Genomic DNA, 25,016 nt, shown 5'->3' with positions numbered 1-25,016 from the left:
TTCCTTCTTGTTCTTGCTCTTTTCAGCCTTGACAACTCCTTTTTTTTTGCTGCATCAGGTTTCCCTTTAGCTCGGTAGGCAGCCATGTCCTTTTCATACTTTTCCTCATCGTGGCAGCTTTCTTTTTGTAAGGCTGCTTGTCATCTGCAGCAGTGTTGTTCCACATCTCTCCCAGTTCTTTGAAACATCATCAGTGGATAGGCCGGGGTGTTCTCCTTTGATTTTGGGGTGATATTCAGAACAGTACAAGAAAAAGGCTGAAGGAGGCCTCTTGGGTGCATTGGGATCCTTGAATTTTTTTGTTTTCCCTTTAGGAGGGATATAGGTTTTCATTTCTCTGTCCTACCTTTGCTTCCTATATCAGACAGCTTCAGGTTCGCTGAGATGAACTTCCAGACCAGGCATAGTTATGGAGGAAGGGATATTTATTGAAGCTTACAGATCCAGGGGAAGTTCCATAATGGCAGAAGAAGCTGGCCTGCCTTCACAGGCCCAAGCAGAGAGAGAGAAGCACAAGCCAAAAAGGCCAAAAGCCAAAAGCCACACATACTTCAGGAACTCCAGCTAGGCACACTTTGCATATCTTTAGATTGAAATTGGAAACCCACCACCACACCTTAAGATCACCCAGTGACATTGCCTCCAGCAGGTGGCTACAGATGCAAACTACAAACAATAAAATATTGGGGGCCATCTATTCAAACCACCACATTCTGCCCCTGGCCCCCAATAGATTTATAACCATCACCCATTGTAAATTTTACTCAGTTTAATTTCAAAGGTCCCCACAGTCTTGACCAATTTAAGATATTAAGACCTGTAAAATCAAACAAGTTATAAACATTTCTAACATATGAAGGCACAGAGTAAACATTTTTAACTGGTATAAGGCACAGCAAGGAGAGACTAAAACAATGCAAATTCAACCACCATCAAACAAACATCAAACTTCTGCAGTTCAAGTCCAATACAACCAGAGACTGACAGTCTCCAGATTTTGCAATTCTGCCCCTTCAGCTGGGCAGAGTAGCCAGGGAACACTTCCATCTCAGGCCAACAGTGTGCTCTATGGTAGCCCTTGCACAGTCCTGGTATATCCAAAGCATCTTGAGGTCTTCATGCAAACCACAGTCCATCTTCCAAAGGCTCTTTCAGCCTGTCAGGGCATCATGTCCTGCCTCATGCTTTGTCTCAGCAGCAGCTCCTGGAACCATGTGCAATTCATGACCACTCCTCACATTTTCCAAAGGTTCTTTCAGCCTATCAGGGCATCAGGCCCTACCTCATGCCACATCTCAGCAGCAGCTCCTGGAAGCATGTGCAATTCATGACCACTCCTCGCATTTTTCATGCTTCTGAAACCAATACCAGGTGTGTAGGACACAGCCATATTCTTTTTTTTTTTTTTGGTTTTTCGAGGTAGGTTCTCACTGTAGCCCAGGCTGACCTGGAACTCATTATGTAATCTCAGGGTGGCCTTAAACTCATGGTGATCCTCCTACTTCTGCCTCCCAAGTGCTGGGATTAAAGGTATGCTCCACCACGCCCAGCTGCAGCCATATTCTTAATTCACAGACAAAATAAATAATAACCTTGAAAAGCAGGTTCCTTTTCCAGTCAACTCTTTCCAAAGGTGTTTGCATTTCTTTTCTTTTTTTAAATTATTTATTTATTTATTTGAGAGCGACAGACACAGAGAGAAAGACAGATAGAGGGAGAGAGAGAATGGGCGCGCCAGGGCTTCCAGCCTCTGCAAACGAACTCCAGATGCGTGCGCCCCCTTGTGCATCTGGCTAACGTGGGACCTGGGGAACCGAGCCTCGAACCGGGGTCCTTAGGCTTCACAGGCAAGCGCTTAACCGCTAAGCCATCTCTCCAGCCCGGTGTTTGCATTTCTATGATAGTCTTTCCTCAGGCATCCTTTCCATGGTAAAGCAATTGGACCATCTTCCTTTAAGATTGCTAATGTGTTTGACAGTAGCAGCTTTAGTAATCTAAAGCCAGTCTCTGTGCCAGTAAATTTACCTTGCTTAAAGTTTTCCAGCTTAAATTCTTAAGTCTCTTAGTCCAATATCTCTAGCCAAGCACATCAGTCCGTTACAAATTTAACCTTGATCAAACTCTCTGGGCCTGGGCAGCAGGACACAGCCAGCCCTTTTGCCAGTAGCCCAGTTACAACAAAGTCCTCTGTAGTCTTTCCTTCCCCTTAGAAAGCTCTTAAGCCAAGCCTTGAAGTTCAATGCTGTCTGCACTTAACATTCTTAAACTCTGATCAGAATAGTCCATAAAACTTGGCTTACCACTCCAGCAGGCATCTTCAGTTGCAAGCACTATGTCCATGCCCATTACTCCAAAACAAAGGTTCCAAAAGATCAACATCCACATGGCCAGGTACATCTCAGCCCACTCCTTGGTACCAAGTTCTGTGGCTGGTAGCTTCAGGTTCGCTGAGATGCACTTCCAGACCAGGCATAGTTATGGAGGAAGGGATATTTATTGAAGTTTACAGATCCAGGGGAAGTTCCATAATGGCAGAAGAAGCTGGCCTGCCTTCACAGGCCCAAGCAGAGAGAGAGAAGCACAAGCCAAAAAGGCCAAAAGCCAAAAGCCACACATACTTCAGGAACTCCAGCTAGGCACACTTTGCATATCTTTAGATTGAAATTGGAAACCCACCACCACACCTTAAGATCACCCAGTGACATTGCCTCCAGCAGGTGGCTACAGATGCAAACTACAAACAATAAAGAACTGAATATATTGGGGGCATCTATTCAAAGCACCACACCTCCTGAGTGCTGGGATTAAAGGCGTGTGCCTGGCAAGTTTTTTTTTATATATATATTTTTTATTTGAGAGGAGGAGGCAGCTCTGTCTTTTTTTTTTTTTTTTTTTTTTTTTTTTTGGTTTTTCGAGATAGGGTCTCACTCTGGTCCATGCTGACCTGGAATCCACTATGGAGTCTCAGGGTGACCTCGAACTCATGGCAGTCCTCGTACCTCTGCCTCCCGAGTGCTGGGACTAAAGGCGTGCACCACCATGCCCAGCTCCTGTCTTTTTTTTTTTTTAAGCAATTTGAAAGTTTGTTTTTAAAAAGTGTATTCATGTGCTGGAGAAATGACTTAGTGGTTAAGGTGCGCACCTACAAAGCTAAAGGACCCGGTTTGGATCCCCAGGACCCTCAATCCAGATGTACAAGGTGGTGCATATGCCTGGAGTTCGTTTGCAGCTGCTGGAGGCCCTGGTGAGCCCGTTCTATCTGTCTCTCTCTCTCTCAAATAAATAAAAAGAAAATATTTAAAAAATATTTATTTATTTGCGATTAAGTCAGAGAGAGAAAGAGAAAGAGAAACAGACAGACAGAGAATGAGTGTGCCAGGGCCTCCTGCCACTGCAAACAAACTGGATGCCCACGCCACATTGCATCTGGTTTATGTGAGTACTGGGAAATTGAACCCAGGCTGTCAGGCTTTGAAAAGCTTGCTCTTTTTAAACACTTAGCCATCTCTCTAGCCCCCAACTTTTTTTGTTTTAACATGGATTCTGGGGCTCAAGCTTGGTCCCCATGCTTACATATCACTTGCTAAGCCATTTTGCCCTGCCCACTTTCATTTCTTTAAAAAATTTTTTTTCCCACTAGGCATGGTGGTGCTCGGCTTTAATCCCAGCATTCAGGAGGGAGAAGTAGGAGGATTGCCGTGAGTTCAAGGCCACCCTGAGACTACATAATGAATTCTAGGTCAGCCTGGGCTAAAGTGAAACCCTACCTCAATTAACTGGAATTAACTCTGTAGTCTCAGGGTGGCCTTGAACTCACGGCGATCCTCCTACCTCTGCCTCCCGAGTGCTGGGATTAAAGGCATGCGCCACCACGCCCGGCTCTGGATCTCTTTCTTTTTTTTTTTTTAAAATATGGAACGCTTCACGAATTTGCGTGTCATCCTTGCGCAGGGGCCATGCTAATCTTCTCTGTATCGTTCCAATTTTAGTATATGTGCTGCCGAAGCGAGCACTGGATCTCTTTCTTTATTGCCTTTTAGTTCTACTCTCCCACTGTGTTCTTTTCCATCTCCCTCTTTACTCAGGTGCTGCTTTCTCCACTCCCTCTTGTGCTTACTCAGTGAAATTTTATTTATTTATTTAGAGGCAGGTAACCCTATAAAACAAGCTGGTCTGGAACTTAATTACGTAGCCCAGGCTTGTTTTAGGAATTCATGATTCTCCTGCTTCAACCTCTGGAAAAATTTGAGACCGTAGTCTAGACTGGCCTCTGGGATCACAGTTGTGTCATTGTGCCTGGCTTAGTTGCATTTTGTTTTATTTACTTGAGAGAGAACGAGGCACATAGAGAATAGGTGCACCAGGGCCTTCAGCTGCTGCAAACCAACTCCAGACACCTGCACTACTTGTGCATATGGCTTACGTGGGTTCTGGGGAATCAAACCTGGGTACTTAGGCTTCCTAGACCAGTGTCTTAACCACTAAGCCATCTCTGCAGCCCTTTTTGTTTTTTTCTTGAGTTAGGGTTTCACTCTAGTCCAGGCTGACCTGGAATTCATTCTGTAGTCACAGGCTGGCCTCCAACTCTTGGCGATCCTACCTTTGCCTCCCAAGTGCTGGGATTAAAGGCATGTACCATCATGCCTGGCTCAAGTAATTGCATATTTTTTGATGCCTCATAGTATAAAATGAACTTTGAAGTGTTATCAGTAAAATTGAGACAATCAAGGAACCTACAGTCTAGCAACAAAATTTGTCAATAAGATAGGCTATATAAGATGTATTATCTGCTGGGGTTTTTGTTGTTGTTGTTTTTTCCAGAGTGTGCTGTGTTGTGCTGGGTCTGGAATTCAGGGCCTTGGCATGTTAAGCAAGTGTTCTACCACTGAGCTACATTCTCAGCCCTTGTTCTTTTGAGACAAGACTTTGCTGTATTGAGCCATGAGCTCAAGCTGACCTCAATGTCTTGTTCTTTTGCCTTTGTTTCCCAACTGCTGGGATTCTAGGCATGGAATGTATTAGTGGAATGTATTTTTAGTGTTAAATAATCTTGTTCATGGTTCTTTACATTCCTGTACAAAACAGTAGCCATTTAAGACCACATAAATAAATCATGGATGCATAATGAATTCACTACATTTTATACCACTCTGTAATTACGAAACAAATGAATAAGTTATTTTCTTGGGTTTTAACAAAATTTAAATATTTTTTATTTATTTATTTGTTTGACAGAAAGAGGGAATGGACACACCAGGGCCTCTAGCCACTGCAAACAAACTCCAGACGCATGTGCTCCCTTGTGCTTCTGGCTGACATGGGTCCTGGGGAATTGAATCTGGGTCCTTTGGGTTTGCAGGCAAACGCCTTAACTCCTAATCCATCCCTTTCTTGGGGTTTTAGGTTTTATTTTATTTTATTTTATTTTATTTTATTTTATTTTATTTTATTTAAGAGCAGTCACTTTTTAGGAAAATAAATGACCATTGTATCTTAGTTGCAGGATCTCAAAATTCCTATTTTTGTTTGCTGGGATGATTTGACTCCTTAATTTGGTTGATTATCAAGTAGTATGGTACTATCTACATGCAAATTGTTCTTGCCTCAGATCTTTCAGCTGCAATCAAAGGCAGTAGGTTAATTTTCTCGTGTCCGGGTGGGTTTCTTCAGTCATTTTGGGGTTTTAGTTTTGAAATGTGCTAAGTATTAGAGACACTTAACACTTGTTAAATACTGGGGATATGCCAGGCATGGTGGCTCACACCTTTAATCCCAGCACTTGAGAGGCAGAGATAGGAGGATTGCCATGAGTTCAAGGCCACCCTGAAACTATATAGTGAGTTTCAGGTCAGCCTGGGCTAGAGTGAAACTCTACCTCCAAACAAACGAACAAACTAACAAACAAACAAAATGCTGGGGATATAATATGCTCAGTGATAGAATTCTCTCCTAGCATCCACAAGCCCTGGGTTTGAGCCCCAGTACCATAAAAACAAACAACCCAAACAACTTCAAAATGTGCGCTGTATTTTTTCCTACAAACAGAGTTTGATAAGTAATACCAAATAATCTGATTTTTGTTACTATTTTCAGGAACTTAGCATTTCTTCTATAAAGTAAATGCTGATATTTTTTGAGTTCTTATTATATGGCAGACACTGTTCTAAACTCTGTTTATTTGCTATAATTATATTTATTCTATTGGTTCTTTTTCTCTTCCTTTGCATGTGTGTGTGGTGTGGTGTGTGCAGGTATGACCTTGAGCTGGGGTCAGAAGAGACCTTCATGTGTTCCCCTTTATCTCTTATGTACTTGTTTTCGTGAGATGGAGACTCTCATGAATCCACAGCTGCTGGTTTTGGTCAGAATGCTGTAGCAGTTATCTGGTCTTGCTTCCCACAGGAGAGGAGTTAAAGGCATGTGTGGCCACGCCCAATACTCTTTTTTTTTTTTTTAAAGATATTGTACTTATTTATTTGAGAGATAGAATGGGTGCCCCAGGGCCTCTAGCCACTGAGAGCAAACTCCAGTTGCATGCGCCACCTTGTACATTTGGCTTTACTTGGGTACTGGGAAATTAAATCTGGGTCCTTAGACTTCACAGGTGAATGCCTTAACCGCTAAGCCATTTGTCCAGCCCCACACCCAGTTTTTTTTTTTTTTTGGTTTTTCGAGATAGGGTCTCACTGTAGCCCAGGCTGACCTGGAATTCACTATGGAGTCTCAGGGTGGCCTCGAACTCACAATCCTCCCACCTCTGCCTCCTGAATGCTGGGATTAAAGGCGTGCGCCACCATGCCCAGCTCCAGTTTTCTTAATGTGGGTGCTCAGGCCCTCATGCTAGTGTTAGAAGTGCTCCTACCTGCTAAGCCATCTCCCCCACCTGTTTGCTTGTTTTTTGTTGTTGCTGGAGACAGGGCACTCTATATCTCAGGCTGATCGGGAAGTTACTATGTATCCCAAGCTAGCCCCAAAATCAAGGCAGTCTTCCTGCCTCTACCTCTCAAGTGCTGATTCCATGTCTGAGACACCACTCTCACAGCATGTCTAGACTCTTGAAATACTGTACGAACAAACAATCTACATGTTCAGGATTTACTTACTGTAAGGAAAGTATAAGAGAAAAGCAAAAGAGAACACCAGACTTGATCTCTACAGGCAGACTGTTTATTGAAAGAAACAGCAAGGGCAGCAACCTTCCTGCAGGATGAAGGCTGAAGCACTGGGCCAGGCTGGGGTGCAAGCTTATAAGGTGGAGCCTAGCTGGATGTGGTGGCACAAGCCTTTAATCCCAGCACTTGGGAGGCCGAGGTAGGATTGCTGTGAATTCGAGGCTACCCTGAGACTACATAGTAACTTCCAGGTCAGCCTGAGCTAAAGTGAAACCTTACCTTGAAAAACAAAGAAAAAAAAAAAAAGGATCCTAAGAAAAACAGACTGTAACAGCTACAGGTCCAAAGGAAGTAGATAAAGAACTGTAGTTGTGTCCTTGCTCAGAATAAACTTTTTTAGCCAAATTGTCTAGGGAGGATATCCCACCAGATGGTTTCTGTTCCCTCAAGGTTTTCTGATTTAAGAGAAGTTTTGTCAATCCGGAGTAGCCTGTGAGGGCTGCATGTCTGTAATTTCTTTATTACCTGATAGTTTTAGGGAGTTATTAACCTTTTAGTTCCCTCTAGTTTTCAGGGAACTCTATTAACCCTTCACTTCTTTTTTCTTTTCTTTTGAGGTAGGGTCTCACTCTTGCCCAGGCTGACCTGGAATTCACTCTGTAGTCTCAGGGTGGCCTTGAACTCACAGCGATCCTCCTACCTTTGCCTCCCAAGTGCTGGGATTAAAGGTGTGCGCCACCACGCCCGACACCACGCCCGGCACACTTCTTATTTTTTCGATGTAGCTTTGCTATGTTTTAAAATTAGTAAACTATACATTAAAAAAATTTTTTTTTTTTGTTTTTGAGGTAGGGTATCACTGCAGTCCAAGCTGGCCTGGAATTCACTTACGTATTCTCAAGGTGCCCTCGAAAACATGGTGGTCCTCCTACCTCTGCCTCCCAAGTGTTACAATTAAAGGTGTGCACCACCATAGTCGGCCATTATTTTATTTTATTTATTTTTTTGAGGTAGGGTCTCACGCTAGCCCAGGCTGATCTGAAATTCAGTATGTATTCTTAGAGCGCCCTTGAGCTCACAGCCATCCATCTACCTTTGCCTCCAAGTGCTGGGATTAAAGATGTACGTCACCATGCCTGGCTTTATTTATTTATTTATTTATTTGAGAGGAAGAGGGAGGGAGGGAAGGATTGAGAGAGAGAGAGAGAGAGAGAGAGAGAGAGAGAGAATGAGAATGGGTGTACCAAAGCCTTTAGCCATTGCAAATGAACTCAAATGCATGCCACTGTGTGCATGTAGCTTATGTCTGTGCTGGGAAATCAAACCTGGGTCCTCAAGTACCTTAACCACTAACCCTCCTCTCTAGCCCCAGTTTTATTATTATTAGTAGTAGTAATAATTTTTTTTTGGTTTTGTTTTTTAAAATTTTTTTGTTTATTTTTATTTATTTATTTGAGAGTGACAGACAGGGAGAAATAGGGAGGGGGAGAGAATGGGCGCGCCAGGGCCTCCAGCCACTGCAAACGAACCCCCTTGTGCATCTGGCTAAGTGGGTCCTGGGGAATCGAGCCTTGAACAGGGTCCTTAGGCGTCACAGGTAAGCGCTTAACCGCTAAGCCATCTCTCCAGCCCTACTTTTTTGGCTTTTTGAGGTAGGGTCTCACTTTAGTCCAGGCTGACTTGGAATTCATTGTGTAGCTTCAGGCTGGCCTTGGACTCACTGCATTACCTACCTCTTGTCTCCCAAGTGCTGAGATTAAAGGTGAGTCACCACGCCCAGCCCTTATTGTTTTTTTTTTTTGTTGTTGTTTTTGTTTGTTTATTTTTACTTATTTATTTGAGAGCGACAGACAGAGAGAGAGAGAGAATGGGCACGGCAGGGCCTCCAGCAACTGCAAACGAACTCCAGATGCATGTGCCCCTTGTGCATCTGGCTAACGTGGGTCCTGGAGAATCGAGCCTTGAACCAGGGTCCTTAGGCTTCATAGGCAAGCACTTAACCGCTAAGCCATCTCTCCAGCTCTGTTTTTTTTTTAGGTAGTGTTTCACTCTAGCTCAGGCTGACCTAGAATTCACTATGTATTGTCAGGGTGGCCTTGAACTCACAGCAATCATCCTGTCTTTGTCTCCCAAGTGCTTGGATTATGCCACCCTGCCCAACTTCCTCTTTTATTTATTTACTTACTTATTTTTAGTTTTTTGAGTTAGGGTCTCACTCTAGCTCAGGCTGACCTGGAATTTACTATGCAGTCTCAGGGTGGCCTCAAACTCATGGTGATTCTCCTACCTCTGCCTCCCAAGTGCTGGGATTAAAGATGTGTGCTACCATGTCTGGCTATTTTTGGTTTTTCAAAGTAAGGTCTCCCTCTACCCCTGGCTGACCTGGAGTTTACTATGTAGGTTCAAGGCAGCCTCAAACTCATGGCACTCCTCCTACCTTTGTCTCTCAAATGCTGGAATTAAAGGCATGTGCCACCATTTTCAGCTTTCCAAGATTTGTTTGATTAATGTATTTTTTTCTGTTCTAGTTATCATGGATTTGGATTACAGAGGCCATGCCAACGACAACAGCCTGTTCCAAATAGTGATGCTGTCTTGAATTGCCCTGCCTGTATGACTACATTGTGTCTTGATTGCCAAAGGTAATAATTAATGGGTAACATACACACTACACACCCCTAAAACAAAACAAAACAAAAAATAATTTGTTGTTTCTTTCTGTGTGTGTGGTGAGTATGTGGTGTATGTGTGCATGTGGTGATTGCATGTGATGTGTGTACACAGATGAGGGCAAAGGAGTTTAGTTATCTTCCTCTGTCTCTCTTCTGGCTTGTTTCCTTGAGAGTCTGTTGAACCTGGAGCTCCCTGTTTTTGGTTAGCCTGGCTGACCAGAGAGCCCCACAGTTCTGTCTCTCTGCCCATCACCTGGCGTTGCAGGCATGTGTGGCCATGCCTGGGTTTTTATGTTGGTGTAGTCATCAAACTCAGGTCCTCATGGTTATACAGCAAGTGCTCTTACCCACTGAGGCATGTCCTTCCTGGGTGCCTGGTCCTCCTTTGTTTAAGTCAGAAGTGACATGTGTGCATGTGTGTGTGTCTGTGTGTGTGTAGGCATGCCACAGCTCATGCGTGGAGGTGAGAGGACAAGTCAAGTGCCTGTGTTCCACCTTTGAGACAGGCTCTCTTGCTGCTGCAAATGAACTGCCAGGATGCAAAGAAACCTCAGAGTAGTTGGCCTGTGAGCTTTGGATTTTCCTGGCCCTGCCTCCCGTTGTAGTAGGTGTGTTGGGATCACAGATGCATGTGGCTGTATATGTGTGTTGGCTGGCTGGTAGGCTTTGCAAGCAAGCACTTTTCCACTGGGTCAGCCCCCTGGAACTTGGCTTAAATCAGAAATAGCTTCCCCCCTGCCCCCGAGTTAGGGTCTCTCTGTATCCCCAGTGGTCTTGGAACTCATAGTAGTCCTCCTTCCTCAGCCTTCTCAGTGCTGATTAAAGGTGTATGTCACATGCCTGCCTACTTTTTTTGTTTTCTATTTCTGGACATAGAATCCTACTGTGTAGCCCAAACTGTCCTGCATACTCACAGTTCTCCTGCCTCCACCTCCAAGTGCTGGAATTACAGGGATAGGCTGCCACCATGCCCAGCTAGCTTGATGTTTCTGATTCTTTTTTTTTTTTTTTGACCTGGAATTCACTGTGGAGTCTCAGGGTGGCCTCGAACTCAAGGCAGTCCTCCTACTTCTGCCTCCCGAGTGCTGGGATTAAAGGCATGCGCCACCACTCCCGGCTCGATGTTTCTGATTCTTGGCAAAAATAAATTTATGCATTCTAGTTTATGAAATGAAGGAAATGGCTTTGTACATATGTGTTTTTTCTCTTCCAGTTTAACCAAAACACAAACTTTCTACACTTCATGATCTAATAGTGGATAATTGTGTTCCATACTAATGCCGGGTTCTAATGCAGTAGAATTAAAGTGAAACAACATTTGTAGTGGCTAATTATAATTCAAACCTCTCCTGGCATGGTGGTACACAGCCCTTGCAAGGTTGAGCCAGAGGCTGAGGCAAGAGAATTGCTTCAAATTCAAGGCCAATTCAGAACTCACATAATTCAAGACAAAGGACTATTTCTGATTTTACTTTACTTTTTCTTTCTTTGTTCCTTTTCTTTCCTTTCCTTTCCTTTTCTTTCTTTCTTTCTTTCTTTTTTTTTTTTTTTTGAGGTAGTGTCATGCTCTAGCCCAGTCTGATTTTATTTATTTATTTATTTATTTATTTATTTTTGGTTTTTCAAGGTAGGATTTCAGTCTAGCTCAGGCTTACCTGGAATTCACTATGTAGTCTCAGGATAGCCACAAACTTAGAATGATCCTCCTACCTCTGCCTCCTCAGGACTGGGATTAAAGGTGTACACCACTACGCCTGGCTGACTTTTTATTTTATTTTTTTCGAGGTAGGGTCTCACTCTAGCCCAGGCTGACCTGGAATTCACTATGTAGTCTCAGGGTAGCCTCAAAGTTACAGTGATCCTCCTACCTCTGCCTCCCGAGTGCTGGGATTACAGGTGTGTGCCACTATGCCTGGCTTCTGGTTGATTTTCTTTTCTTTTGTTTTCTCTTCCTTTCTTTCATTTTTAATATTTTAATTTATTTGTTAGAGAAAGAGGGGGAGAGAGAGAATGGGCGCACCAGGGCCTCCAGCCACTGCAAACTCTAGATGCGTGTGCCCCCTTGTGCATCTGGCTAACTTGCGTCCTGGGGAATCGAACCTGGGTCCTTTGGCTTTGTAGGCAAACGCCTTAATGGAAAAGCCATCCCTCTGTCTATTTGATTTTCTTTCCTTTTTAATGATGTTTATTTATTTACTTGACGGGGGCGGGGGGAGGAATGGGTGTACCAGGCCTCTGCAAATGAACTCTAGACGCATGTATGTCTGGCTTGCATGGGTCCTGGGGAATCGAACCTGGGTCCTTTGGCTTTGCAGGCAAGCGCCTTAATCACTAAGATATCCTTCTAACTCTCTCTATCTTTTTTTTTTTTTTTTTTTTTTTGGTTTTTGAGGTGGGGTCTCACTCTAGCCCAGGCTGACTTGGAACTCACTATGTAGTTTGAGGGTGGCCTAAAACTCACGGTGATACTCCTACCTCTGCCAAACAAGTGCTAGGATAAAAGGTGTGAGCCGCCACTCCTGGCTTGATTTTATTTTTTCAAAATATTTTTATTTATATGAGGGCTGGGAGATGGCTCAACGATTAAAGATGCTTGCTTGCAAAGCCTGACAGCCTGGGCTTGGTTTCCTCAGTATCCATGTAAACCAGACACACAAAGTGGCACATGCATCTGGAGTTTGTTTGCCGTAGAGGGAGACCCTGGAGTGCCCATACTTAGTCTCTCTCTCTGCCTCTTTCTCTTTGTCTCTGTCAAATAGATAAAAACATTTAAAAAATTTTCACTTGGGAGGCAGAGGTAGGAGGGTTGCTGAGAGTTCGAGGCCACCCTGAGACTACGTAGTGAATTCCAGGTCAGCCTGAGCTAGAATGAGACCCTACCTCGAAAAACCAAAAAACAAAAAGTTCTATAAAGAGAGCCAGGAGTGATGGTGCATGCCTTTAATTCCAGCACTTGGGAGGCAGAGGTAGAAGAATCACTGTGAGTTCAGTCAAGGCTACCCTGAGACTACTGAGTGAATTCCAGGTCAGCCTGGGCTAGAGCAAGATCCTTCCTTGAAAAACAAAAACAAAAATAAAAGAAAAAAATGTTTTATAAAGAAAAATGTGGGGCTGGAGAAATGGCTCAGTGGTTAAGATGCTTATCTGCAAAGCCTAGTGACTTGGATTAATTTTACCAGTACTTCTGTTTAGTGTTGCATGCATCTGGAAGTTTGCAGCGGCTGGAGGCTGTGGTGCACCCATTCTCTGTTTCTCTTCTCCCTATCTCTCTCTTAAATAAGTAAAATATAAAAAGAAAAACGTGGATGGGGACCTCCAGGAGGTTAAAGGCTATTTTTTTTAAAGTTATTATTTTTTATTATTTTTCATTTATTTATTTGAGAGCAACAGACAGAGTGAGAAAGAGGCAGAGAGAGAGGGAGAATGGGCACGCCAGGGCCTCCAGCCACTGCAAACGAACTCCAGACGTGTGTACCCCTTGTGCATCTTGCTAACGTGGGTCCTGGAGAATCCAGCCTCGAACCGGGGTCCTTAGGCTTCACAGGCAAGCATTTGACAGCTAAGCCATCTCTCTAGCCCTAAAGTTATATTTTTATTCCTTTTAAAAAAAAAAAAAGAACCGGGCATGGTGGTGCACACTTTTAATCCCAGCACTTGGGAGACTGGGGTAGGATTGCCATGAGTTCAAGGCCACCCTAAGAGTACATAGTGAATTCCAGGTCAGCCTGAGCTAGAGTGAGACCCTACCTCAAAAAAAAAAAAAAAAAAAAAAAAAAGATTGAATGTTTCTAAAGGCTATTTTTTTTTTAAGATTAACTTTTATTTATTTGTTAGAGACGGGGGTGGTGGTGGAAGAGAGTGTGTGTGAGGATGGGCATGCCAGGGCCTCTAGCCACTGCAAACAAACTACAGACACATGTGCCACCATGTGCATCTGGCTTGCATGGGACTTGGAAAATCAAAGCTGCGTCCTTAGGCTTCACAAGCATGTGCCTCAACCACTAAGCCATCTCCTTAGCCCTTAAAGGCTATTTTTAAAGCAATAGAAAAAAAGAGCACATTAAACAACATTTCAGGGGCTGAGAAGAGCTGGCTCAGTGCTTAAAGGCTCCTGCTTACAAAGCCTGTTGCCTGAGTTCAGTTCCCAAGCTTCCCATGTTATCCACATGCAAAAAATAGTACATCCTACTACACATGCACATACAAGTGCAAATAAGCAAGCACCTTTTTGTTTGTTTGTTTTTTGAAGTAGGGTCTATACATGGTGTCCTGTCTGTGCTGACCTGAAATTCACCATGTAGTCTCAGGGCAGCCTTGAACTCATGGTGATCCTCCTACCTTGGCCTTCCAAGTGCTGGGATTAAAGGTATGCACCCGATTTAAAAGACATTTCTGAAAAAATATTTCTGGGTTGGGATGTAGTTCAATTGGTAGAGTGTTCAACATAGCATGCACAAAGCCTTGGGTTTGATTCTTAACATTTTATAAGTGGTGTAGTGGCACACACCTGTAATCCTAGTACTTGGGAGGTAGAAGCAGGAAAAACAGAAGTTCAGGGGCTGGAGAGATGAGTTAGCAGAAGCCCTTAAGGACCCACGTTCCATTTTCTAGTACTCATGTAAGCCAAGATTCATAATGTAGCATGTGTCTGAAGTTCATTTGCAGTGGCTACAGGCCCTAGCATGCCCGTTCTCTATCTGCCTCTCTCTCTTTTTCGAATAAACAAAATATTTTTAAAAACCCAGAAGTTCAAGGTCATCCTCAGCTACTTAATGAGTTTGAGGCCACCCTGGACTATATGAAACTCTCTTGCAAGTTAGTCTCTTTCTCTTTCTCTCCCTCTCCCTCTCTGTTGGATCTGGTGGTATATGCCTGTAATCCCAGCACTTGCGATGTTGAGGTGGAGGATTATGAACTCCAGGTTAGCTTGGACTACTCTGTCTCAAAAATAAGTAAATGGGGCTGGAGAGATGGCTTAGTGGTTAAGGCATTTACCTGCAAAGCCAAAGGACCTTGGTTCAATTCCCCAGGACCCTTGTAAGCCAGATGCGCAAGGTGGTGCATGTGTCTGGTGTTTGCAGTGGCTGGAGGCTCTGGCCCACCCATTCTCTCTCTCTCTTTTTTTTTTTTTTGGTTTTTCGAGGTAGGGTCTCACTCTGGCTCAGGCTGACCTGGAATTCACTATGTAGTCTCAGGGTGGCCTCGAACTCACGGCGATCCTCCTACCTCTGCCTCCCGAGTGCTGGGATTAAAGGCGTGCGCCACCACGCCCGGCTCTCTTTCTTACGTAAATAAATAAATATAAATAAATGGAGCTGGGTGTGGTGGCACATGGCTTTATTCCCAACGCCAGGAAGGTTGAGCTAGGAGGATCACCATGAATTCAAGGTTAACCTGGGGCTATAGAGTGAAACCCTGCCTTGAAAAATCAAAAAAGAAAATAAATAAATAAAAAATAATTAATGAATGACAAGTTTTATTTTTACAACAGCCCTTTCAAATTTATTTAAATTTGCTGTTTTGTCCCCATATATTTATTTTGGTATGCATTTTAGTGATTTTTTGTTTGTGTTTTCAAGTTAGGGTCTATCTCTAGCCCAGGCTAACCTGGAATTCATAGTCTCAGGCTGGCCTCAAACTCAGAGTGATCCTTCATTCTCTGTCTCCAGAGTGCTGGGATTAAAAGCATGTGTTACCATGCCTGGCTAATTTTTTGGATCTCAAATTTTATCTAAAACAATCAATATTCTTGTCATTTTCCTTTAGACATGAATCCTACAAAACTCAGTATAGAGCAATGTTTGTGATGAATTGTTCTGTCAACAAAGAAGAGATTCTCCGATACAAAAACCCAGCGAGCAGGAAGAAAAGGCGAGTATATAAGAAGATGAAATCTAGTCAGGAACCTCCTTCACAACAGGCTGAGACAGAAGTGGAAGAAATCTATCACCCAGTCATGTGCACAGAATGTTCCACTGAAGTGGCAGTCTATGACAAGGATGAAGTCTTTCACTTCTTCAACGTTTTGGCGAGTCATTCTTAAACAGCGAACCTGGTGATGGTAATTAGTTGCCCAGGACTGTATATAATGTGGACGGTTACTTTCTTCTGGCCTGTATTCATGTCATTAGTCACATTGAGTTATTAAAGCAATATTTGATCTTTTTGAGGAGAATGGTTGTCAGCTTTTGTCTCCATTCCCCCTCTCATTATTTCTGTTTAGTTTTCTCATGAATACTGATGCACTCATTATTCATTCCATTTTTGATGGACATTTGTGATCTTTGGGGCTTTTTATTAAAGCTCTTTAGAAATAAAAGGTTCTGAAGTTATGAGTAATCCTTGTTTCTGAGTTTTTTTGTCCAGTTTCCTTTGCTATAACAATACTAGAGGTTGGGTACTTTATAAATTACTTAGCTTATGATTTGGGTGGCTCTGCTTGGCCTTCTGAGAGTGTCCTTGGCAGTGTCCCCTCATAGTAGATGGCATATGGTGAGGGCATATGCAAGAGGGAATGCTCTCATGGTAACAGGGGAAGCCAAAGCTGGATCCAGGGGTTAGGCTTTAATTACTTTGTGCACACATGTTGTGCCCACGTGGTGCCCCATGTGCTTGCCTGTGGCTGGGTGTGATCACCTGTTGGCTGGAGGGGACCTTCAGGTGTCGCCCTCTGTTGCTTTTCCGCCTGTTCTTCCTCCACCTGGAGTCTCTTAGTGATCTTGGAGCTCACCGTTTTTTCATGAGCCCGAGTGATTCTCTGCTCACCACAGGACTGGGTTTACAGATGTGTGTGGCCATGCCCAGCTATTTATGTGGGTCCTGGGGATTGAACTGGAGAGGTCTCTCAGGCTCTCATTTGTGCACAGGAAGTGCTCTTAACTGCTGAGCCATCTCTCCAGCCCATAATAACTCATTTAAGGGAACTCATTGGAGTCCCTGGAGAATTATATCCCTTCCAAGGGCAGTACCTCAGTTATCTGCAACTAGGCCCCACCTCTTAAGATTCTATCTTCTCTGCCATTGCCACACTGAAGACTAAGCCTCCAATGCGTGATTGTGTTTGTGGACCATCTACATTCAAACCATAGCACTGAGTGTTACTTGAGTGTTATTATTTTGTGTATATCTTTGCATTATGAAACTACAAACTCCTGACTTCTGTGTTGTTTTTGTTAAGATAAGTCCTCCCCATCACAGGATGGAGTCAGCATTTAGCAACTGAAGCAATTACATGGAGTTGATATTATCTGATACCTTGAGTAATGCAAGCCTTTCCCACAAAATGGTTGCACTTACTAGTATTCTAAGCACATCTATATATTTTATTATTAATTTTTAGTTAGCATAGAAGATAACATGTTTCATTATCACTCACCTTCCCATTCGTGAGTATACTTGTTTTTTTTGGAAGAGGTAGGTTTGAGGCAGGATCTCACTCTAGCCCAGGCTGACCTGGAACTCACTCTTTAGCCTCAGGCTGGCTTTGAACTCACGATGATCCTCCTACCTTAACCTCCCAAGTGCTGGGACTAAAGGTGGGCACCACCATGTCCAGCTTTAAGTGTACTTTAAAAAAAATTATTTATTTATTTATTTATTTGAGAGCAACAAACAAAGAGGCAGAGAGAGAGCGCGAGAGAGCGAGCAAGCAAGCGCGGGCGTGCCGGGGCTTCCAGCCACTGTAAGCGAACTCCAGAGGCATGCGCCCCCTTGTGCTTCTGGCTAACGTGGGTCCTGGGGAGTTGAGCCTCAAACTGGGGTCCTTAGGCTTCACAGGCAAGCATTTAACTGCCAAGCCATCTCTCCAGCCCTAAGTGTACATTTTAAAATGGAAATTCATGCTTAAGGGACAGCAGCCTCTCCTCTAACCAAACTTTAAAACTCCTAATGTCAGGCTAGAGAGATGGTTAGTGGTTAAGGCGCTTGCCTATGAAGTCAAAAAACCCAGGTTCGATTCTCCAGTACTCACGTAAGCCAGATGCACAAGGGGACACATGCATCTGGAGTTTATTTGCAGTGCCCATTCTCTTTCTCTCTCAAATAAAGAATAAAAACATCCTATTGTTACTTTTTGTGCCTACCATTTGTCTCTTCTGCTGTCTTTAAAAAGGTGTGTATAGGGGTGTATAGGGCTGGAGTTAGCAGTTAGGGCGCATGCCTTTAAAGCCTAAGAGCTCCTGCTCCAATCTTTCAGATCCCACCATATAGCCAGATGCAAGCAATTCAAGCATGCAATGCACACATGTCCACAAGGGGGCGCAAGTGAAAGGCCCTGGCAAGCCTATTCTCACTCTGCCTTTCACTCTCAATATATATATATATTTAAAAAATAATTAAAAAATAAGTTGTATATAATAGTAATAATAATAATAAAATAAGGTGTGAATAATAGGAAGATAATTAATAGAAGCTTGGGGAGAGTATTGTAGGCATCATATATTTTCCTTATTTATTTATTTATTAGAGACAGAGGGGTAGAGAAAGAGAGAGGGAGAGAATGGCTGCACCAGGGCCTCTAACCACTGCAAATAAACTTCAGACCCATCTGCTGCCATGTGCATTTGGCTTACATGGGATCTGGACAATCGAACCTGGGCCCTTAGGCTTTGCAGCTTTAAGCACTAGGCCACCTCTCCAGCCCTTATTTTTTTGTTCAGATTAATTAAAAAAATTTTTTAATTTTCTTGTTTATTTTTATTTATTTGAGAGCAATAGAGAGGCAGGCAGATAGAGAATGAGTGTGCCAGGGACGTCAGCCACTGCAAATGAACTCCAGATGCATGTGCCCCCTTGTGCCTCTGGCTTTCCTGGGACCTGGGGAATGGAGTCTTGAACCGGGGTCCTTAGGCTTCACAGGCAAGGACTTAACTGCTAAGCCATCTCTCCAGCCCTAAAGAATTTGTTTTTTAATTTTGAGAGAGAATGGGCACACCAGGGCCCCTTGCCATTGCAAACAAACTCCAGATGAATGTCCCATTTTGTACATCTGGTTTTATGTGGGTACTAGGAAATTGGACCTAGACCCTGGGCCTGTAGGCTTTGTAAGCAAGCACCTTAAACCACTGAGATATCTTTTCAGCTGCTTATTTAGATTAAAAAATTTTTTTTGGTCTATTTTTATTTATTTATTTGAGAATGATAGAGAGAGAGAGAGAGAGAGAGAGAGAGAGAATGGGAGTGCCAGGGCCTCCAGCCACTACAAAGGAACTCCAGACACATGCGCCCCCTTGTGCCTCTGGCTATCATGGGTCCTGGGGAATCGAGCCTGGAACCAGGGTCCTTAGGCATCACAGGCAAGCGCTTAACCACTAAGCCATGTCTCTAGCTCCCCCCCCCCTTTTTTTAAGGTAAGGTCTTGCTGTAACTCAGGCTGACCGGGAATTCACTATGTAGTCCCAGGCTGGCCTCGAACTCACCAACCTCTGCCTCCCAAGTGCTGGGATTAAAGGTGTGTGCCACTATGCCTGGCTTTTGTTTGCTTTTGGCTATGTGTGGTGAATGTGTGTTGATGTACAGATGCACATGCCTCATGTGCATGCATGGGGAGGCCAGGAGTAAACACTGGGTGTTCTCTATTGCTCTTCTGCCTTACTTCCTTGAGACAGATTCTCACTGAACCTGGAGCTTGTCAGTTTTTGACAAGATTGGCTGAACAGTGAGTTCCAATGTATCCTGTGTCTGCCTTCCTCAGTGCTTTGGTTAAAGTCATAAGTCATGTGCAGCCATACCCAGGTTTTTTTTTTGTGTGTGTGTGTGTTTGTTTTTTGAGGTAGGGTCTCACTCTAGCCCAGGCTGACCTGGCACTCATTCTGTAATCCCAGGATGGCTTTGGACTCACAGCGGTCTGGTCTGCCTACCTCTGCCTCCTAAGTGCTGGGATCAAAGGCAAGGTGTGCACCATTATGTGCAGCAAGGAACTCAGCTTTTTTATGTGGGTGCTAGGACTCAAATTCAGGTCCTCATTCTTGCACAACTAATGCTCTGATCTACTAAACTATCTCCACTCCCTCCCCCCAGCACTTTCCTTTTAAAAGAATAACAATGTAGCCTATTTCCAAAAACATTAGAAAACTTAGGCCAGGCATGGTGGTGCACGCCTTTAATTCCAGCACTTGGGAGGCAGATGTAGGAAGATCGCTGTGAGTTCAAGGCCATCATCAGACTACATAGTGAATTCCAGGTCAGCCTGCGCTAGAGTGAGACCCTACCTTGAAAATCAAACAAAAAAACAAAAAAACAATAAAAACCCAAAACATTAGAAAACTTGTTACTCAATACAGCAGATGGGATAGAATGGAAAGTAGTAGGGAAATATGTTTTGACTCAGGCTCTACCTAATCTTGGACAATCTAACTGATGCTTTGCAAATCAGTTTCTCATTTGTACAATAAAAATACATGTCAGCTATAGTGATGTATGCCTGTAATCCTAACATTTGGGAGGCTGAAGCATGAGGATCAAGGTCAGCCTTTGCTGCGTTTCAAGCTTGAGGCTAGTCTGGGCTATATGAATACACTCTGTTAAAGACAGAACGGTACTAGGAATGTAGCTCAGTGGTAGAACATTGCCTAGGATATGTGAGGTACTGAGTTTCATCACGAACACTAGAAAAACTAAAACAACAAAGAAAAAAGACCTGGACTGTAGCTTGGGAGGTTGCTCAGAGTGGCTACGAGTGCTTGCTGCTGAGCAAGCACAAGGACTGGACTTTGACCCCCAGCACCCACAATAAAAGGGAGGCATGGGGGGGCTGGAGACAAGATCGCTGGGGCTCCCTAGGGCCAGTCTAACTGAAAAATAGGGAGTTCCAGGTTTAGTGAAAGACTGTCTCAGGGAAGTAAGGTGGAAGAGTGATAGAGGAGGACAGCCAGTGTCTTCTCTGGCCTCTGCTTGCCTATGCACAGGGCATGTGCGTCCATGCACGCACACCTGTAAGTAGATGGCAATCAAAACAAAAGCTGGGCTGTAGCAGTGATTCCTCTTGGAGGATAGTACTTCAAAAAAATCCTGAAGAGAGCTGGAGAAATAACTTCGCAGTTAAGGCGCTTGCCTGTAAAGCCAAAGGACCTCAGTTCAATTCCCCAGGACCCATGTAAGTCAGATGCACAAGGTGGTGCATGCATGTGGAGTTCATTTGCAGCAGCTGGAGGCCCTGGCACGCCCATTCTCTTTCTCTCTTTTTATTTTATTTTATTTTTATTTTTTATTAGCATTTTCCATGATTATAAAAAATATCCCATGGTAATTCCCTCCTCCCACCGCACTTTCCCCTTTGAAATTCCATTCTCCATCATATTACCTCCCCATCACAATCATTGTGCTTACATATATACAATATTCTTTCTCTCTTTATCTCAAATAAATAAGTGAAAATAAAACATTAAACAAAAAATCCTGAAGAGTCCGGTGTGGTGGTGCACGCCTTTAATCCCAGCACTCCGAAGAGGTAGGAGGATTACCATAAATTCGAGGTCACTGTGGTGGTTTGATTCAGGTGTCCCCCATAAACTTAGGTGTTCTGAATGCTAGCTCCCCAGCTGATGGATATTTGGGAATTAATGCCTCCTGGAGGGAGTGTATTGTTGGGGGCGGGCTTATGGGCTTTATAGCCAGTTTCCCCATGCCAGTGTTTGGCACACCCTCCTGTTGCTGTGGTCCATCTTCTGTTGGCCAGGGGGTGATGTCCACCCTCTGCTCATGCCATCGTTTTCCCCTGCCATCGTGAAGCTTCCCCTCGAGCCTGTAAGCCAAAATAAACCTCTTTTTCCCAGAAGCTACTCTTGGTTGGGTGATTTCTACCAGCAATGCGAACCGGACTGCAACAGTCACCCTGAGACTACATAGTGAATTCCAGGTCAGCCTGGGCTAGAGTGAGACCCGACCTTGAAAACAAACAAACAAACATATATTTTCTTTGTCTCATACACAAGTAAACAACAACAACAAAAATATATATATATATATATTTTTTTTTTTTTGTTGAGGTAGGGTCTCACTCTAGCCCAGCCTGACCTGGAATTCACTATGTAGTCTCAGGGTGGCCTCGAACTCATGGTGATCCTCCTACCTCTGCCTCCCAAGTGCTGGGATTAAAGGCATGCGCCACCACTCCCGGCAACAAAATATTTTTAAAAAACCAAAAAAAGCAGGACGTGGTGGCATGCACCTTTAATCCCAGCACTCAGGAGACTGAGGTAGGAGAATCACCGAGAGTTCGAGGCTACCCTAAGACTGCATAGTGAATTCCAGGTCAGACTGAGCTAGTGAGACCCTACTTAAAAAAACAAAACAACAACAACAAAAAAACCACAGAAAAACACCAAACAAAAAAACACCAGGAAAGGGGAAAGTGGGGGAGGGGGGAGGGAATTATCATGGTTTAGTATCTATAATTATGGAAGTTGCCAATAAAAAAACGTTAAAAAAAAAAAAAAACCGGCTGGAGAGGTGGCTCCATGCTTAAGGCACATGCCTGCAAAGCCTAATGATCTGGGTTTGATTCCCCAGTACCCATGTAAAGCCAGATGCATAAAGTGAAGCATGCATCTGGAGTTTGTTTTTAGCGGTTGGAGGCCCTGGCACACCCATTCTTTCTGTCTGTCTTTTTCTCTACTTGCAAACAAAGAAAATATATTAAAAAAAATACGTGGGAGCTGGAGAGATGGCTTAGCGGTTAAGGCACTTGCCTGCAAAGCCAAAGGACCCAGATTTGCTTCCCCAGTACCCACATAAGCCAGATGTACAAGGTGGCACCTATCTGGAGTTTGCTTGCAGTGGCTGGAAGCCCTGGTGCCCCCATTTTTCCCTGTCTCTCAAATAAATAAAATGTCAAAAAAAATGAAGGGAAGAGGAGGGGAGAGGGTAACCTGAGGTAGGAGGTCTGCCATGAGTCCAAAGCCAGTCTGAGCTACAGAGTGAGTTCTAGGTCAGCCTGGGCTAGAGTGAGATCTTGCCTCAAAAAGCCAAAAAAAAGGGGGGTGATGGCTGGAGAGATGGCTTAGCAGTAGTTGAGGCACTTGCCTGTGAAGCTTAAGGACTCAAGTTCAGTTCCTCAGTACCCATGTAAGGCAGATGCACAAGGTGGGGCATGTGTCTGGAGTTGCATTTGTATTGGCTGGAGGTTCTGGTATGCATATTCTCTCTCCTCTTCCCTCCCTCTTTCTCGCTCTCAAATAAATAAATATAATATTTTTTAAAAAGCCAAGAAAGGAGCTAGAGAGATGGCTCAGTGGTTAAAAGTACTTGCTTGCAAAGCCTGACAGCCTGGGTTCAGTTCCTCAGTATCCACAAAAAGCTAGATGCACAAAGTGGCACATGCACCTGGAATTTATTTGTAGTGGTAAGAGGCCTTGGCCCACCCATTTTTCTCTGTTTGCAAATAAATAAAAACATTTTTTTTTTTTTGATTTTTCAAGGTAGGGTCTCACTCTGGCCCAGGCTGACCTGGAATTCACTATGGAGTCTCAGGGTGGCCTCGAACTCACAGCGATCCTCCTGCCTCTGCCTCCCAAGTGCTGGGATTAAAGGTGTGCGCCACCACGCCCAGTTTAAAAACAATTTTTGCTGTTGTTGTGTTTTTGAGGTAGGGTCTCATCTAGCTCAGGCTGACCTGGAATTCACTATGTAGTCTCATAGTGGTCTGAAATTCACAACAATCCTCCTACCTTTGCCTCCTGAGTGGTGGGATTAAAGGTGTGTACCACCATGTCCGGATAAAATATTTTTAAAATATTTATTTGTTTATTTGAGACAGTGAGAGAGAGAGAGAGAGAGAGAGAGAGAGAGAGGGAGAGGGAGAAAATATGGGCACACCAGGACCACCAGTCACTGTAAATGAACTCCATATACATGTACCACCTTATGCATCTGGCTTGTGTGGGTCCTGGGGAATTGAACCTGGGTCCTTTGGCTTTGCAGGCAAGTGCCTTCACCACCAAGTCATCTCTTCAGTTCAATCAAGTAAAATATTTTTATAGAAAGCAAACACACATATGTACAAACACAAATTTTAAGTGCCTTGACTGGGCATGGTGGTAGACAGCTGCCTATAAGCTAAGCACTCTGTAAAGGAAAAGATGGAGAGGGGAAGGGGGAGGGAGAGGTAATATGTTACAGAATAACACTACCGATGTGATTATTGTAACCTGTGTTACCATATTGTAGCTTTGCAAGAGCTCCTGTTACTGGGAGAAGATATTTAAAAAGGTATATTGTTAAGTCCCTCCTCTGAGAAGGTAACTGTAATGCACAGGAAATCACATGACTAAAGGTGTAATTTGGGACAATAACAGGAGAGGGACAGAGCTGTAGCGAGACAAAGCTTTGAATAGTTTTTAAGCTTAGTTGTTCCCCAGGATAACCATGAAGAAAAAATGGTCCAAAAATAGAAATGTATTTAGGATTGTAAAAACTTTAAAAAAAGGGTCAGGGGGCTGTGGAAATAACTCAGTACAATAGAGGGCCTGAATTTGATCTTTCGATCCCACATAAAACATGCTGGGTTTGGTGGCATGTTCTTGTAGTGCCAGTGCTGGGGAGATGGACACAGGAGGATCTCTGGGGCGGTCTGGCCAGCCATTCTAGCGTAGCCTAACTGGCAAATTCCAGGCCAATGAGAGACCCTGTCTCCCAAAACAGAGGTTGTCAGGTTGTCTTTTGGCCTCCACGTGCGCTTGCACACACTGCTACCAGTACGCATATGTATAGGGTCCATTAAAAAAAACACATCCTCTCTTATGGCTGTTCATTTCTCCTGGACCTCCAGGTCCCTGCTCTGGTAAGTGCACCTCGGCTGACGCCGTCGGGGGTGAGATCGAGGGGGGCTTCCTCCTACATGTGCTCTCTACTCCTTCCTGCCTTTCTCATGGCAGGAGCTCTCTGTAGTCTCTTCTCTTAACCTAATAGTCTCCTAAGTCTTCAAAACAAAACAAAACAAAACACCCTTCAGGCCATTTGTGGTGAGTATGGCTTTAATTCCACCACTTGAGAGGCAGATGTAGTCGGATTGCTGTGAGTTCGAGGCCAGCCTGGGACTAGATAGTGTATTCCAGGTCAGCCTGAAATACAGTGAGACCCTATCTGGAAGAAACCAAAAAGTGACAACAAACTGTCCAGATATGGTAGCACACACCTTTAATCTCCAGCACTGAGGAGTCAGAGATAGGAGAATCACTCTGAGTTTGAGCCTAACCTGGGCTACAGAGTGAATTCCAGTCAGTCTGGGCTATACTGA

General features: G+C 43.9%; 1 protein-coding gene and 1 non-coding gene across 3 annotated transcripts in view; one reads left to right on the top strand and one right to left on the bottom strand.

Annotated features, from left to right (window-relative positions):
• The window catches only part of LOC101605909 (E2F associated phosphoprotein), a 32,465-nt gene extending 16,342 nt beyond the window's left edge, over positions 1-16,123 (top strand). Inside the window, exons 5-6 of one of the 2 annotated variants that reach the window (XM_004661863.2) lie at positions 9,641-9,754; positions 15,551-16,123. In XM_004661863.2, coding sequence (XP_004661920.1) covers positions 9,641-9,754; positions 15,551-15,827 — 391 coding nt within the window. In that variant the 3' untranslated portion in view covers positions 15,828-16,123. The remainder of the gene's footprint in view (positions 1-9,640; positions 9,755-15,550) is intronic. The other variant, XM_045154481.1, reaches the window with a different exon arrangement.
• Positions 3,907-4,013, bottom strand: LOC123462414. Its single transcript, XR_006638236.1, has one exon. It is a non-coding gene; the product is annotated as a U6 spliceosomal RNA (small nuclear RNA).
• Positions 16,124-25,016: the final 8,893 nt, after the last annotated feature.

The sequence above is a fragment of the Jaculus jaculus genome, chromosome 7 (genome assembly GCF_020740685.1).
Source record: "Jaculus jaculus isolate mJacJac1 chromosome 7, mJacJac1.mat.Y.cur, whole genome shotgun sequence".
Classification (NCBI taxonomy): Eukaryota; Metazoa; Chordata; class Mammalia; order Rodentia; family Dipodidae; genus Jaculus; species Jaculus jaculus.
The sequence above is the reverse complement of the archived record's forward strand: the minus strand, read 5'-3'. Positions and strand labels throughout refer to the sequence as shown.